The 15265-nt window shown below is 31.5% G+C and overlaps 1 protein-coding gene and 1 long non-coding RNA gene across 2 annotated transcripts in view; both read right to left on the reverse strand.

The window, feature by feature from the left end:
* The window catches only part of LOC111417541 (uncharacterized), a 333066-nt gene that overhangs the window by 91780 nt on the left and 226021 nt on the right, over window positions 1-15265 (reverse strand). The window lies entirely within an intron of this gene.
* LOC111417544 (transcription factor Sox-2-like) lies at window positions 6897-9528 on the reverse strand. The gene has a single exon (XM_023049852.2). It carries the CDS (start codon window positions 9368-9370, stop codon window positions 8252-8254), a length of 1119 nt encoding a protein of 372 aa, XP_022905620.1. The 5' UTR covers window positions 9371-9528; the 3' UTR covers window positions 6897-8251.

The following is a 15265-nucleotide window of genomic DNA, read 5'->3' on the forward strand; positions in this document are numbered from 1 at the left end:
TATTTAGAAGTTGTTCAAAATGCCGCCCATTTTCTCTTCTACAAGCATTAATGCGTTGTATAAAAGATCTTGAGGTATCTCTCAATATGTGCATAATATGGCAGAACAATTGCATATTTTATTACTTACATCTTTTTAAATCTCATAAACTAGTCGCATTAAAATTTTATTTTAATGATAATATGTGACATATTTATCATTAATTAAAGGTAACTTGATGGGCAATTCAACCAGCACACAATATACAGGGTGTTCCATTTAAAAAACTTATGAAAAAGCCATTTGAAAAACATCAAAAGTAACTAAGCTTTATGAACACGCTGTATAGCGTATCTAATATCTTTGGATACTATCATTTATCTACTGGCTTTGATTATTATCTGACATAGTTTCGAGGCAAAATTGGAAAAGATGTCGTTTTTACATCGTTTTTAAAAAGATCTCAGGAACTATGGAATGCTACGAGTTAGTAATCAGTATTCACAACATGATAAAATATATAGGGTGTTCCGTTTAAAAATATCTACATACTCTCCGTTACACCTAAATAGAACAGCCTGTATAAGGGAAAATAATTTTACGTAATAGGAAGTGATGAGACAAACAACTTTTGTATAAAACATTTTTTTCTTTCTCAAACGGTTTAGCAACTAGATACTAATAACTCACCCTGTATACAATAATTTAACGCTGAACAATAACTCCATTAGAACTAAGACCAAAAATAAAACTAGAATCATTCAGGTTTAGCCGCACGTCTCTAAAGACGGCTAAACCCGAATAATTCTAGTTCTAGGTCTTGTGTTAATGCTAGTGCAAAACTAGAACTAACTTATATATTAACATATATTAATCTTATATATGTATATACAAAATATACAACTATTTTACCTTGTATAACACCTGAACCTAAAATTAACGCTAGCATTAGAACTGACACTATACCTATAACTAGAATCATTCGGGTTTAGCCGTCTTAAGAGACGTACAGCTAAACCCGAAAGTTTCTAGTTATAGAAGTCGTTCTAGGTATAGTGTTAGTTCTAGCAACAGTGCTAGTGTGAAACTAGAACTAACACTATATCTAGTACTAGAATTATTCGGGTTTAGCCGTCTTTAGAGACGTACGGCTAAACCCGAAAGTTTCTAGTTACAGAAGTCGTTCTAGGTATATTGTTAGTTCTAGCAACATTGCTAGTGTGAAACTAGAGCTAACACTATACCTAGAACTCGAATCATTCAGGTTTAGCCGTACGTCTCTAATGACGGCTAAACCCGAATGATTCTAGTTCCAGGTATAGCGTTAGTTCGAGTTACATTGCTAGTGACCTAGTACTAGACAAATTCTTTCTAGTTCTAGGTCTAATGTTAGTTCTAGTTTTAGTTCAATGAAAAATATACAACTATCTAACCTTGTATAACAACTGAATCTAGAATTAACACTAGGCATTAGAACTGACACTATACCTATAACTAGAATCATTCGGGTTTAGCCGTCTAGTTATAGGTATAGTGTCAGTTCTAGTAACAGTGCTAGTGTAAAACTAAAATTAATACTAAACCTGGAACTAGAAACATACGGCTTTAGCCGTGCGTCTCTTAAGACGGCTAAACCCGAATGATTTTAGTTATAGTGTTCTAGGTATTCTAGGTATAGTGTTCGTTCTAATAACAATGCTAGTGTGAAACTAGAGCTAACACTATACCTAGAACTAGAATCATTCAGGTTTAGCCGTACGTCTCTAAAGACGACTAAACCTGAACGATTCTAGTTCCAGGTATAGTGTTAGTTCCAGTAACATTGCTAGTGTAAAACTAGAACTAACACTAGACCTAGGACTAGAAAGTTTCAGGTTTAGCCGTGCTTCTTCAGAGTCTTTAATAGTCTTATCGAGTTTTTACTATATTTAATTCTAATTTTTTTTATTAGTATTTTTTGTTTTTTGCTAAAACCAGTTTTGTAAAGTTATATATTGCATTTTTTCCACACACCTATTCGAGAGAGAAGTTCTTGGTGGTTGGTACCTTACCGTTCTGTCAAATTTATGTTTTATAATCCATATTTATAGCCTCGGTGTTCAACATTTTACCGTGTGTGGTGTTGTCCGGTCCACTCTCGGCGAGAAACTCTAAAATTAGATTTGATGTGGAATTTGTTTATGGGGGAGTTTAGGAACCCGCTTTATTACACCCGCGGACCATAAATCTAGAAGGCCGGTGGCCGAAGCCGCCTCCCCGGATTTATTATTATTACTATTTTTTTCCTCTCTTCAGTGTCGGGTCATCGCAGAAAACTTACGGAAACACGTGCTGGATAAAAAAAAATGTTAAAAGGGGTTTTAGTGTTTTTGAAAAAATTTTGTTTCGTTTTTTTCTCAATTTTTGTTTTTATTTTTACGTCCCCATCGTAGTCGTTGTTGCTGTTGTTGTTGGGAAAGGGCAGTAATAAATTTTTTAATCGTCTCTCGCATAAACTAAGATTGATATGCGCCGTTAAAAAATACACGTTTATGTGATTTGATTTACGGTGTTGTTAGCACTGCCATAAATTTACTACTATAATTTTAATATGAAAAGAATTGTATTACTTTACTAGGACGAAAAATGAATAATTAATTTATCTCAGTATTGTTTTTAAACGGTTTTAAATCGAGTAAACATTTTTTTAAAATCATCAAATAAGGGAGGAGGAAAAACGTGTTAGTGCAATTGCCCGTTATGGGGGAGAACATTAAATTTTGCGAGCTGATGACTTGATGAGGGTAATGGACCGTGGCACAGATTGCCTAAATTCGGATCTCAGCGAAGGATAATAATATCCCATTGTCATTTATGTCGTTTTATTTAGTTTTTTTTTGTTGGCTACTCTTCTCTAAATAAAAACGAATTAATCTAATTTTCGAGGTGAAAAAGAAAGTGAAGCTTTTGTACTGGTGTCCTAAAAGTATTCGACCATAAACCGACAAAAGTTATAACTCGATTAACACAAATATAACTTTAAAAGTAAATAAATGATGAAGGAAATTAAATAATTTAAACATTTTATGATTTTTGGTTATAAAATATTATAGATTTTTTTTTTGTATTTCGAATCAATTCTAGTTGTTTATTCATCCGTTTTTTTTGTATTAAATAAGAAAAAGTATTTTTTAGCCTTTTACCTCAGCCTAGCATTTTTAAATTTTAATGTGAAAGTAAAAATAATTAATAAAAAATATAATACAATTGAAATCAAGTTAATTAGTACAGAAATATTAATTTTACAGCTTTTCCCATTGCACCAAACATGTTCAGAACAACCTATCTTCAAAAACGTCTATTTTTTTTTGCGAATTGCGAATATTCAGCATGTTCTATAGATCAATCGGTACGCGTTATGAAGAAAGAATTGAAAAAAATGTGATTTTGGTTGCTAAAGATTATTTGTTTGGATAATAATCGGTCGTAATATTTTTTGTTATTGCCAAATTTGAAATCGGTGTATTCTTCATTTCAATAAACCAGTAGACACATTTTAAAAACAAATAAATTGAAAAAGATTTATGTCTATGGAAATCTATGGTCTTGGCAATGAAAAATGTTAATGTTTTCCAGCTGTAGTCTTATTCTTTTTCTATTGACAAATTTGAATTTTATTTATTTATCGCATTCCGTAGGTCATTCTGCACAATTTTAGACCAGTTGCGATTATTTTGCACTTGCATCGTCCAAATCAATAAGGTGAGTTTTGAGAACATTCAAATTTTGAACACAAAGAAGTGTATGAAAATTAAGCTTAATTTTTTAGTAACTGTAAGATAAAAACTCTGCTCGAATTTGGTTATATATATTGAATAGCACAATTTTGCCTAGTTCTAGGGTGAATTATGAAAGTTCCAAATCTATTCTTATCTAGGTTCGCAATGACTTTTGAAGTTCAATATGCAACATTTTGCTTCTTACTTTTACGTCTTATTGATCTCTTTTTCTTTATGCCATCGATGTCCGATTCATAATTTGGATATTATATAGCAAATTAAAGATAGGGTAATTAACCAAATCTTTATTGTTTCTAAATTCCTGCTTCCAAACATCTTACCATTTCTGCACTTGCTCTGTGAAAACTTCTTTAGCACGACGAAAAGAATTAGAATGCCTATGAGTTTCCACCTTACTCAAAAATATTGGCCAAAGTTCTATCCTACATTGTTCAGTTGAATCAGGATTATTTTTTATGAATGCATGAACTTGTCTATACGGCCCAGATTTCAAAATTTCGCCAGAGCTACTACGGTGGAAAAATCCTATAAGAGATAATTTCCCATAACCGATTTCAATAGTATCTTTTCATATATTTTTTTTCATTCATCACATTTTCAACATGTAAATACACTTTATCGACATCTACATGATTATTGAACATCGGTCTAAAAGTACTTACGTGGCAGAAACATACGGAAACAAGGTGCTATCTACAGCGTCTATAAATTTCTGGGTTCTGAGAATTTTTTTGCATAAAATCTCATTTTGCAGCAATTTATCTATTACGTAAATGTTGAGACTTAGGTTGTGATGGAAAAATAGTTCATTATTTTTTGATAATGCACAATTACAACTTTAGTAAGTAGTTTCGATATTAGTAGTGTATGATTGTTGTTATAATTGTGATGGCGTCTTCTTCTCAACATATTCGTTTTGTATCATTTTAAAGTGTGGCTAATGCGATGATCTTTGGCTCGGATGTGTTACTTAATTAGCAATTAGCCTTTGTAGAGATACAGAGTGTCTTCAATATTAAATGTGACATGGTGAAATCTACAATAGTCGCCTTATTTTTTGAAATAAGTATTTGGGGACACTATTTTATGCGAATTTGATGTTGGGAATCATCTAGTTTCATACTGTCTAAGTTCTTTTCAGAAATGTTGGAATTTTCAAATTTGTAAGGAAAAGACTCTAATAAATGTACTCATCATTAGCCAATTCCCGATGTATCGCCATTATGTTGTCATCCACAGAAATGTTCAGATGAAAACGAGAAATCAGTACCTGTAATACTGATTTACAGATCATTACAGTGAAAAAAAGTGCGAAAAAGTTTATGCAAATACATAAATAGGTTTTAACTATATTTTGAGAGCTGACTATGTATATATTATTTTAAATAATAATTTGGATATATATTTGGAACAATCATGTCTAAAAAATCTGCATGTTGTTTTGATTAACTTCACTGGAAAAAATGTATGAGGGATTGTAGCACAATTCAATAATTGCCATAACATACTTCAAAAATCAATTTTCTCAAGATCGTTTTTTTCTACTACATAGAACATTACATTTTGCTGACAATGATAGTGAGATATTTCATAATAAGTACAAGAAAGTATTTTAGTATTCAAAGAAAACCAAGCAGGAGATTTTTTTCCTCAATCCCGTTATCAGTTTGAAGGATTGTGGGCAATAAAATCGCAATTAATTGATTCACCAATGTAAAACACATTTTACATGTAGTTTTTTTGACAGTCCAAAATTTTCGCTAATTTAGTGCAATTGTAAGTAAATTGTAGTTTTATTTACTTAAAGAATAATTACTTTGTATTTGTTAGTACGAACTCATCCTGAGGAAGCGTCGAAAATAGATGTGAAATATTGGTGAATCAATTAATTGCGTTTTTATTGCCCACAATCCTTCCTGGGAATAATAATTATCCTTCAAAGTAACAACTATCAGAATTTATATCCATATAATTGTTCTAATTGTTAGACATCATTATCTATACCCGAAGTATGAAAGCAGTTTTCTGGAACTCCTATAAAAGTATGATTTGAAAACAACATATTTTTGTATTCCTTTAAAATGAGTGCAAACACGATGAGATTATCTTGAACAACAACCCAAAATGCGATCGTTCTAAAAACTTTCATTATTGATTAATTTTTTTGTTCTCATCCAGTTTTATTTCAGCTATTTTTAAAGATATGGTCGTGTTCGGTGTCATTTTAAAGCTTTTATTTCATCACAACCTAAGTCATCATTAAGATATCAAACAATTTCCAAAAATTTTTTCTTATTATCAATTTGACCAAAAATTTACCAAGTATTATACCTATTTTATTTTTTAACTGCTTAACGGGAAGGAATAGAAAAATAATGTCGTAAATTTTTGCGCCGGTCAAACTAAATCTTCGTGTTGGCTTGTTATCTATGTATCTTCTTGTAAAATATTGCAAGTATTGAAATTGCGCGATATTTATTGTCCCTTCACGGTAATTTATGCTAACCTGTTTTATCTTTATATTATGATGTTAGCCAAAACATCATAAAATATAGATTTATCTATATGTATATTGATCATTACAATTTTGAAAAAAAATGTGTATCTATTTACTTTTGAAACTTGAGGTCCCATTGAAGTTAGACACATTTAATGTGGAAATACTCAAAGTGTTTTTAAAGAGCAAAATATGATTTTTTACAACTTGATGGTTTCATTGGATTAATTAAAATAATCCTGTATGGTGATTCCGAGATTGTGGTAGTGACATATTTTGTATACACGATGTGCTTGAATAACTTCGCCCAATTTCCTCCTTGAAAATAATTAAAAAATTATTTTATTAAACACGTAGAAAATTAATTTTGAAAAAAGATCTCATAACAAGCCACTTATTTGTAAACTTGGGTAAATACTAGAAAGACTCAAACTGTTAAAATAACCTGAAAGTTAAACATAAACCCATTTTGGCAATGTTATTTAAACACACCCTGTATAAATATATATTATATCATAAGCGTTTTTTTGTTATTATATGTGCAAATACTTACCTGAAGTTTTTTCGATTATATTTAATTTTTTAACACTGAAAATTAAGGTAAAATTTTTTATGGTGTTTGTTATAAAAAAGAAAAAGTCTTAAATTTGTAACTCGCACGTATATTTGTTGTCATCAAGTTAAATTTCTCATACGGCTGCGTTCGGTCATCATTCAACAACTAGCTCAATCGTACTGCACATTGAAAAACTTAAATATATATATGTATTTATATATATACAATGTATTTCAAAGTGTCACGTAAAAATCACAGCATAGACAATGTTCTCTTCTTACGTTTGTTTTAATTTTTTTGATCGATTTCTTTTTCGGTAAGACAGTAAGAGCGTTTATTTTTAACATACACTTTTTTTAATAGTCAACGCGAGAAGTACACAAAAAAAACAATAATAAGAAGACGTAAAAAGTATTTTTATAGAAATATTAAATGAATTATTTATTCGTGAATGAATTCGTTTAATATTTCATAGAATAATAATTCTAATAGTTAAAAATAGTAACGAAAAAGAAAAGGAATGTATTATATTATATAAAATAATAAATAAAAAAACCTAATTAATAATACATAATAATTAGTCTGAGTGTACTTCTAATGCCGATTTAAAAAAAAATCAATTAATGAATTAAAAACACTGCTTTTTTTTATGTAAAAAATACAAATGTAAAACAGAATATGTACTTTGAAGTTGCCGTGGCACTTGAAATTAAATGATTTCGTTTTACTGTTTAAATTTTAAGTTAATATTTACAAGATTTAAATTTTTTTTATTTGAAATTTAAATAATACTTTTTCAGATACATACCAAATAACGTAATATCATAAACATTATATATAACGTACCAAAATTGAAAAAAAAAACAATTTTAATACTTATTTTTATCAATGGTAATATATCTCAAAAAGTAATAAAAAAAAAGTAATCAAAAAAAAAATTGAATAATGATTTCGAAAAGTAATCATTGATTCTCTATATTTTGTTATTTTCTTTTTTGGATTTCCTTAGGAACTACTATGTACATCGAGAAAAAAGAACAAAAAATAAAGAAAACGACGGTTATTTATTTTTTTCTTTAAAATTAGTACTTTTTTTTTTAAATGACCTGTTACATCTTACGTTTTCAATCGAGATTTTTGATGTGATTTTTGTACTTACGTAAGATACAACACGTTTCCGATGCCTTATTAACTATATTTTCGAATACTGGTTGTGTGTCGTGAGAAAAAAACGAAGAGGAATCATCGTTTATAATTTTCATTAATCAAAAATTGAAAATTTCCTCTTTTTTTTAATCATTTGTCGTTTTTAAAATAATAATTTTTTATACACTTCCCAACAAATTATTTTTCGTATCCACTAAAGAGTATTTTTTTTAAATATATATATATATTTTACAAAGGCGGCACATCCAGATCGGGTGCCGAAAATAGTGGTTCTCACATATGCGATATTGGTGCTAAAGGTCCAGGTCCCAAATCGGGCGTTGCCGCATATTGTTGCATATGTTGAGCAGCGGTATCAGTGGGCAGGTACATGGAGATCATCTGTCTTAAGTCGCCTTGCTGTTGCGGTTGATTAAGGTATTCCCTTTTGATTCCACCGCCGCCGGGAGTTGGTGTATGTAATCCAGAATTTGGCGAAACTGGTTCCGATTTAATACTTGATCCGGATGGACTATGTGAAGATCCGGCTTGTTGCATACTGCCGTAAGGCGACCCGGCACTAGTTTGAACGGTTCCCGTGTAACCACCGTAACCACCGTTCATATACGCACTATGTTGCATCTGGCTCATGTCGTATCTACCGTAATTCGTCGAGTATTGCTGGTGTTGATAAGCGGCTGTTGGATCATGCATCATATAACCATTTGGCATGTAACCATTGGGCATTTGATACATGTCTCTTGCGGTAGCTTGTTGAACCGCGGATGCGGCACTCCTCGCCGCTGGATCCGTCGATTGTAATAAACCGGCCGCTCCTAATGGGTACTTATCTTTTTTGAGAAGCGTTTTTGTTTTGCGGCGCGGCCTGTATTTATAATCGGGATGTTCTTTCATATGAACAGCACGCAATCTTTTCGCTTCATCGATAAACGGTCGTTTTTCTTGCTCGCTTAATAATTTCCACTCGGCGCCTAACCTCTTTGAAATCTCGGAGTTATGCATCTTTGGATTTTCTTGAGCCATCTTCCTCCTTTGGCCCCTTGACCACACCATGAACGCATTCATCGGCCTCTTCACCCGTTCCAAATTCTGATTTTTATTGCTAGAGTTATTGTTGTTCGCCCCCGAGTTTTGTTGATGGTTTTGTTGCGGTTGTTGCGATTGATGCGGGTGGTGTTGTTGAGTTTGATGCGGTTGGTGGAGGTGTTGAGGTTGATGGCCGTGATGTTGTTGGTGCATTTGAGGCGCCTGTTGCTGATGCAGCTGATGCGGATGTTGTAAATGTTGCATGGGCGGCGGGCCGAGGGCGCTAAGAGATCCATACGATTGTAACCCGTGGTGAGGTGGCATCGTTGCGTGTAAGCTACCTCCTTTGAGGTCCGCTTCTAACATATCTTCGGTGGGTTCGAACAGCTTGGCAGAGGTTCTATTCACTTCTCAAAAAAACAAGAACCACACACAAAACGGCACAAAGCACACGGGATTGTCCGCAACGCTCTACACTGCGAGACGTAACTCTACGGTGTGATCCTGCAGGATCTCGGTGTGGTATGCCTTCAACATCCCCACCAACGGAACCGGTTGGATTGACAGAACCGCCTGCCATGATTTCCACGAGCCAATCCGCTTCCAAAACGAAACGACGAGAGCGCCGCCCGATGTCCCCACCAAAACCTAACCTCTATTACCGTTCTCCTTCTCGTCGTCGTCGTCGGCGGCGGCGGCGCTGCTGCCTGCGTGCTGTAGCGGACGCTCCACGTACTAATTACTCACTCCGCCACCGCGCGCGCCGATTACTAATTATACCTCGCGGGGATTTTTACGGGGGCGCACAACATACGAAGCTATAATTAATTAATATAAGCGCATCATTTCGTGCTTAAAAATCTCTAATTAATGGGGAGCTCTTTGGCGAACGAACGCGCAAATTGGATCCGGCGGGCGACGTTGAGAAAATACGAAAAAAAAATGTATGAGGGAGCCACTTGAAATGTATCGCGACGCACTCTATTGGTGAATAAAGCAAAGAAATTAAACCACCCTCAACAATGAGTTATATCTATTTAATCTCATAATCATAATTAAACAAAATTTTTCTTCTAAATCACCACACAAATGTTATAACAGAGAAAGTGTTGATATTAATGTCAGTGACAAGTTTTTTGAGATATCTAATGTAGCTCCTTTTTAGATTGTTTGAACATCTTAGATAAGTTGAAGAACTAACTTCGCTTTTGTGTTATCATTTAAGCTGTATTTTCTTCATACTTATTGCATCGTTTCTAATGCATGCGTGAAAAGATATTCATTAACCCATTAAGGGCCGGTTTATCAATATCTAGTTAAGACGATTTATCTGTCAATTAAAATTGTAGCTGATAGATAACGTCGACGTATCGTTTATCCACCCGTAGTTTAGGGTAATCTTATAGATAAATATGACATTTGGATACCCACCAGATTGAAGTACTGGTTAAGGTTTACCTATTAGATATTGTCAAAAAAATGTGAGCACAAGTTTGCGTTGCTTGGTGAAAGGAAATGACAATAAAATCAAAATATAACGACAAAAAATAAATTAAGCTTATAATTGTGGTGATGGATAAGCAAGAGAAATGATCATCAAATTTTAGTACTGCAGAAAAGAACTTGCTGATGGATTTGGCAAACGAATATAAAAATGTTATAGAAAATAATTACTAGATTATTATTTATTTTATTTAAAAAAATATATAATAATATAATCTAATATAGTATAATCTCGTCTTAATTTTAACCAAGATTGACAAAACTGTGTCCTTTTTTAACCGAAATATAACAAAAAAACGTGGTCGTCCAACTTATCAAAGTGGTTTTGACTTTTGTCTTTCTTTTATAATATATGGTCGTCGTTTATAATTTAAGAGTTGGACAATATCCTCATCTTTATCGCTGTCTAATAAATATTCATGTAGGAAGTCATTATAACAGAGGTTTTCGAAAACAAAGCACAATACCGAAAGCACACAGGAATGATAACCTCCAAAACACGATCAGCTGTTTATATCAACTTCATAAACTAAAGTCAATTATTCAAATTTCACCAATTACGTTTCATTTCCGTATCTAATGTTAACACTCAGGGGTACCATCTATGTTCTATCTCGTAGGTTGCTGCCTGTCGGGTAGAAAGTTGCTGGATAAACGGTTCACTGAGGTTATCTGTTAGGCAAGTTTAGCCATGAGTTGCGTATCTAACAGATTTAACTCGACATTGATAAACCGGCCCTTAATCCCACTGCACACATGCAGGCGAATTTTTTAAAAATCTTTTCCAAAATTGGAAAAATTTAAGACTGAAAATGCAATTATTGCTATTTGATTAAGTAAACCCCAAGGTGCCTTGAAACACCTTATTTATAATTATTGTAACAATCGCCGCTAAAATAATAGATAAAACGTCGGTAAAAATTGTTGGTTTTTAATTAATTTTTTCCTTTACACTTTTTTTTATATATTTCGAAAATTTATCATAGAACCTATTGCTGATGGTAAGTAGAATAGTATAATATACAGAAAGTAACAATTCGGTTATTAGTTTTTTTGTAATATTGTTTGATTACATCATATGTTTAAATTGAGAAAATAATTTATTTTACGATATTTAGATGGGCGAAAAATAAATTGTTTAACATTGTTCAAAAGTAATATTGTATACGTGTTGTAGTATAAGACCTACTATTATAGATTTTGCTAGAAATTCTTGCGGTATTTTCCTGTTTTACCTTAAAATAAATTTTTATTATAGTGTGTATAAAGTTCGGAAAAAAATCATAATTCTGCTATGTGCTATTGGTTTGGGGAGCGCATTTGCAGTTAGAAAATAAACATAAAGGGACACTTTTTCACCATTAAATTGATAATATAGGGTGTCCACAAAAAGGTTTCTAACCAAAATTACAATTTATTTTCTGAAACACTGATTTTAGTATGAGATGTTAGCGTTCTAAAGGTAATAATTTTCTAGAAAGAAATTAAAAAATTGAATTGACACACTGAGTTTTCGGTAAAATATTAAAAGTTGTTATTGTGTCAATTCAATTTATTATTTGCAACATTTTTTCCTTGAAAATTATTAATCACTAATGGGACACAGAACAGCAGTGAATTCCTTACATTAAATTATTACGATTTAACCCAATTTATCTTAGTCCATTTGTTAATAATAACGAAGATACAGATGGGTAAAATTTATACTCTATTTTCGTTTTTCTTTAGCATTAATACTCTAGTATTAATGCCAATACTCCAGTATTAACGCCAATTGACGGTGTTAGTCTAGTGTTTGACCAAATAGAGTCATTTTTAACGCCAACTAATGTTTACTGAGCATAATTAAATTTTGCAAAGTGCCCTTAAACAGTGATTATCTTGGAAACGGAGAACTTTAGCCAAATTTATGTAAAAATGTCTGAGAAACTGATTTAAGTTGTGCGAGTTGTAAAAATTTTAACGATGAAAAAGATGTCTGCTTTAAAGGAGTTTTTTAAGGCAGGCAGCGCCATCTGAAAGATAAATCAAAACTAATACCAAATTATTATTTATCGTCTTAAAAAATGGTAATGTATCAATTTTCATGGTCATAATGCAAGAGAAAACGAAATTATTAAAGAAAAGCGAAAATAAAGTATTAACTTTAATCATCTGTATTTTCGTTATTATTAACAATTGGACTAACATAAATTGGGTTAAATCGTAACAAATTAATGTAAGGAATTCACTGTCCCATTAGTAATAGACCACCCTGTATTTAAGTATATCATAAAATACTTCATCCTTGTTAATTGTATAGATATTTTTTAATTTCCACCAATTTTGAAGTAAAAAATTGACAAAAATATCTTTTTGGCCAAGATTTTTAACTAATTCGCTTCTGTGCACTGGTGTGAAAACGCACCAGCGTTTTTAAAATTACTTTACAGCCATATATTTCCAGATTTGAAGGTGCTAGCTGTTTGTACGATAACACTATAAGGTTGTTAGGCTATACATATCAAAATATTTCATAATTCTTGCTATTTAAACCATATTTGCATTAATTCTTTTCTATTGAACATTTCTGTTCAAGATATACAATGGAAATAAAACTATTTTTAGTGCACAAAATTCTGTAAAATTTGCAAGTTTTTAGTGATAATAAAGATATGAAATCTGAAAATACGACTTGAAGCATTAATGGTGCAAAAACACACCATTGGGATGTATGATGAGTAAAGACCGGACTAAAAAGCACCAAAAACGCAGAAAAAGGCACCTAAAAAGGTATTAAATTTTAATAAAAAAAGCTTTAAAAAGCATATTTTTTTAAAAATAAGGCATAAAATAAGCATAAAAAATAATAATGTAATAACATTTTATTTTCACTAAATAAATATTTCTGAACAAATTTTTGTTACGAGGCCGCTCATGTTTGTGTTTTTGTAAATTAAAATTTTTTACTCATATTTTGTAGCAACAACCTGATGACGGAAACACTTTTTCCGAAACCGGTAGTTGAGAACAAATAAATTTCATTCTTCGGAATTAAAAAATTTTTTTTTTTATATTTAACATTACTGACCGAAGTCAACAATGGAGTCCTTTATCAAACAAATACTAAACCTTATAATCTAAAAAACATAAATTGTTATATATTATTCAAAATTTATTTTCAAATCTAATTTTCTTGTTAAAAAACTACTAATCCCGAAAACAACTAATTATTAAATGTTGTTCTAAATGTTCCATTGTAAAGTTATGTCTCCTATTACTTAACGTATTCTTATAAGCCGGAAAACTTCTCTCTACGTCGACACTTGTAATTGATAAAATAATTAAATAATAAAATTAGCAACAATTCCATCCTTTAAAATGGATGCATTTTTTTATAATTCTTCATTTTTGCCCAAGACGTCGTTTAATTTATTTATGATTATTTGGCCAATATGTCCTGGTATAATAGATGTGCTGTCTCGAAATTGTTCAATCATCTGTACTGCATTAACTAAAGGTAAATCCTGCTTCTCAAGTACCTTTATAGAGTCACTTACATAACTATAATTGGTTTTTATAAATGCCAAATTATTTTATAATTCTACTTCTTTTAGTACAGCTTGGCAATCTTGTATTGCATTACTAGCTATAGCTGGAAATTCACTTATTAATATTCTAAAACTATCAAAGGTATTTGTGTAGTATACAGCGGCATCTAACCACGTTCCCCATCTCGTTAGAACAGGTTTGGGGGTAATGGGGTATTTGGTAACCTGTCTCTAAACAATTCTACCCTTAAAGGAGCTTTACCATATCTTATATTAGAGGTATGGTAAACCGACATAGAGCGGGTCAAAGTTTCTTTAAAATTAAACATTATCTGCAATAAAAAGCTCTTTTCTAAAAATATTGTTTACGCCATTGCTAATATTGTCAAACGGGCAGTATTTTCATGTAAAGTGATCAATTATCTATCAATTGGTTTCTTACAAAAGTTTGATCAAAGCAATAGTTTTTAAGAAAAACACTTTTGTAGAAAATTTGTTAAGCCAATCAAAAACTGTTGCTTTAATTAAATTGTTGCTTTTTGTAAGAGACCAATTGATAGATAATTGATTACTTTACACGGAAATACTGCCCGTTTGACAAAATTAGCAGTGGCGTTGAAAATATTTTTAAAAAAGATTTATTGCAGATAATGTTTAATTTTAAAGAAACTTTGACCCGCTATATCTCGTTAAAGAGGCATTTGCGACCCGATCTATATTAAGACTATTCAGGTTAATGTTTCATGTATTATCTACTCTAGAAGTCTGTTCGGTTTTTTGAATCACCCTGTATGTTGAATTTACAATATACAGGGCAATTTGCAAATAGAACGATTTTCATAAATAGCTATTAATTTAATATGTTTTAATTAATTTATTTATGATAATATGTTTTAATTAATTAATCTTAATTACTCGTAGCTAAAGTGAGCATTTTTACTCCTAGTAAATAATTTTTTTTAACTGTATAACTTATAACATAAAAATTTTTTTTTTCGTATCTTTTACATAACTAGAGGAAACTTGAAAGTAATTACCTTATATTTTCCGCTCTACTTCCCATAATCTACCCGCGGCTACGGTAGATTACCAACACCAAAAGCTCATCGAAGGTAATTTCCTATTACTCTAAAAAGAAGAAAAATCATCAGCGACTTGTCAGAAAATCTAACAACAACGTTCAACCGAAAACGACGAAGAAACAAACAATTAGCCTGGCACTGTCCGA

The sequence above is a fragment of the Onthophagus taurus genome, chromosome 6, assembly GCF_036711975.1.
Source record: "Onthophagus taurus isolate NC chromosome 6, IU_Otau_3.0, whole genome shotgun sequence".
Classification (NCBI taxonomy): Eukaryota; Metazoa; Arthropoda; class Insecta; order Coleoptera; family Scarabaeidae; genus Onthophagus; species Onthophagus taurus.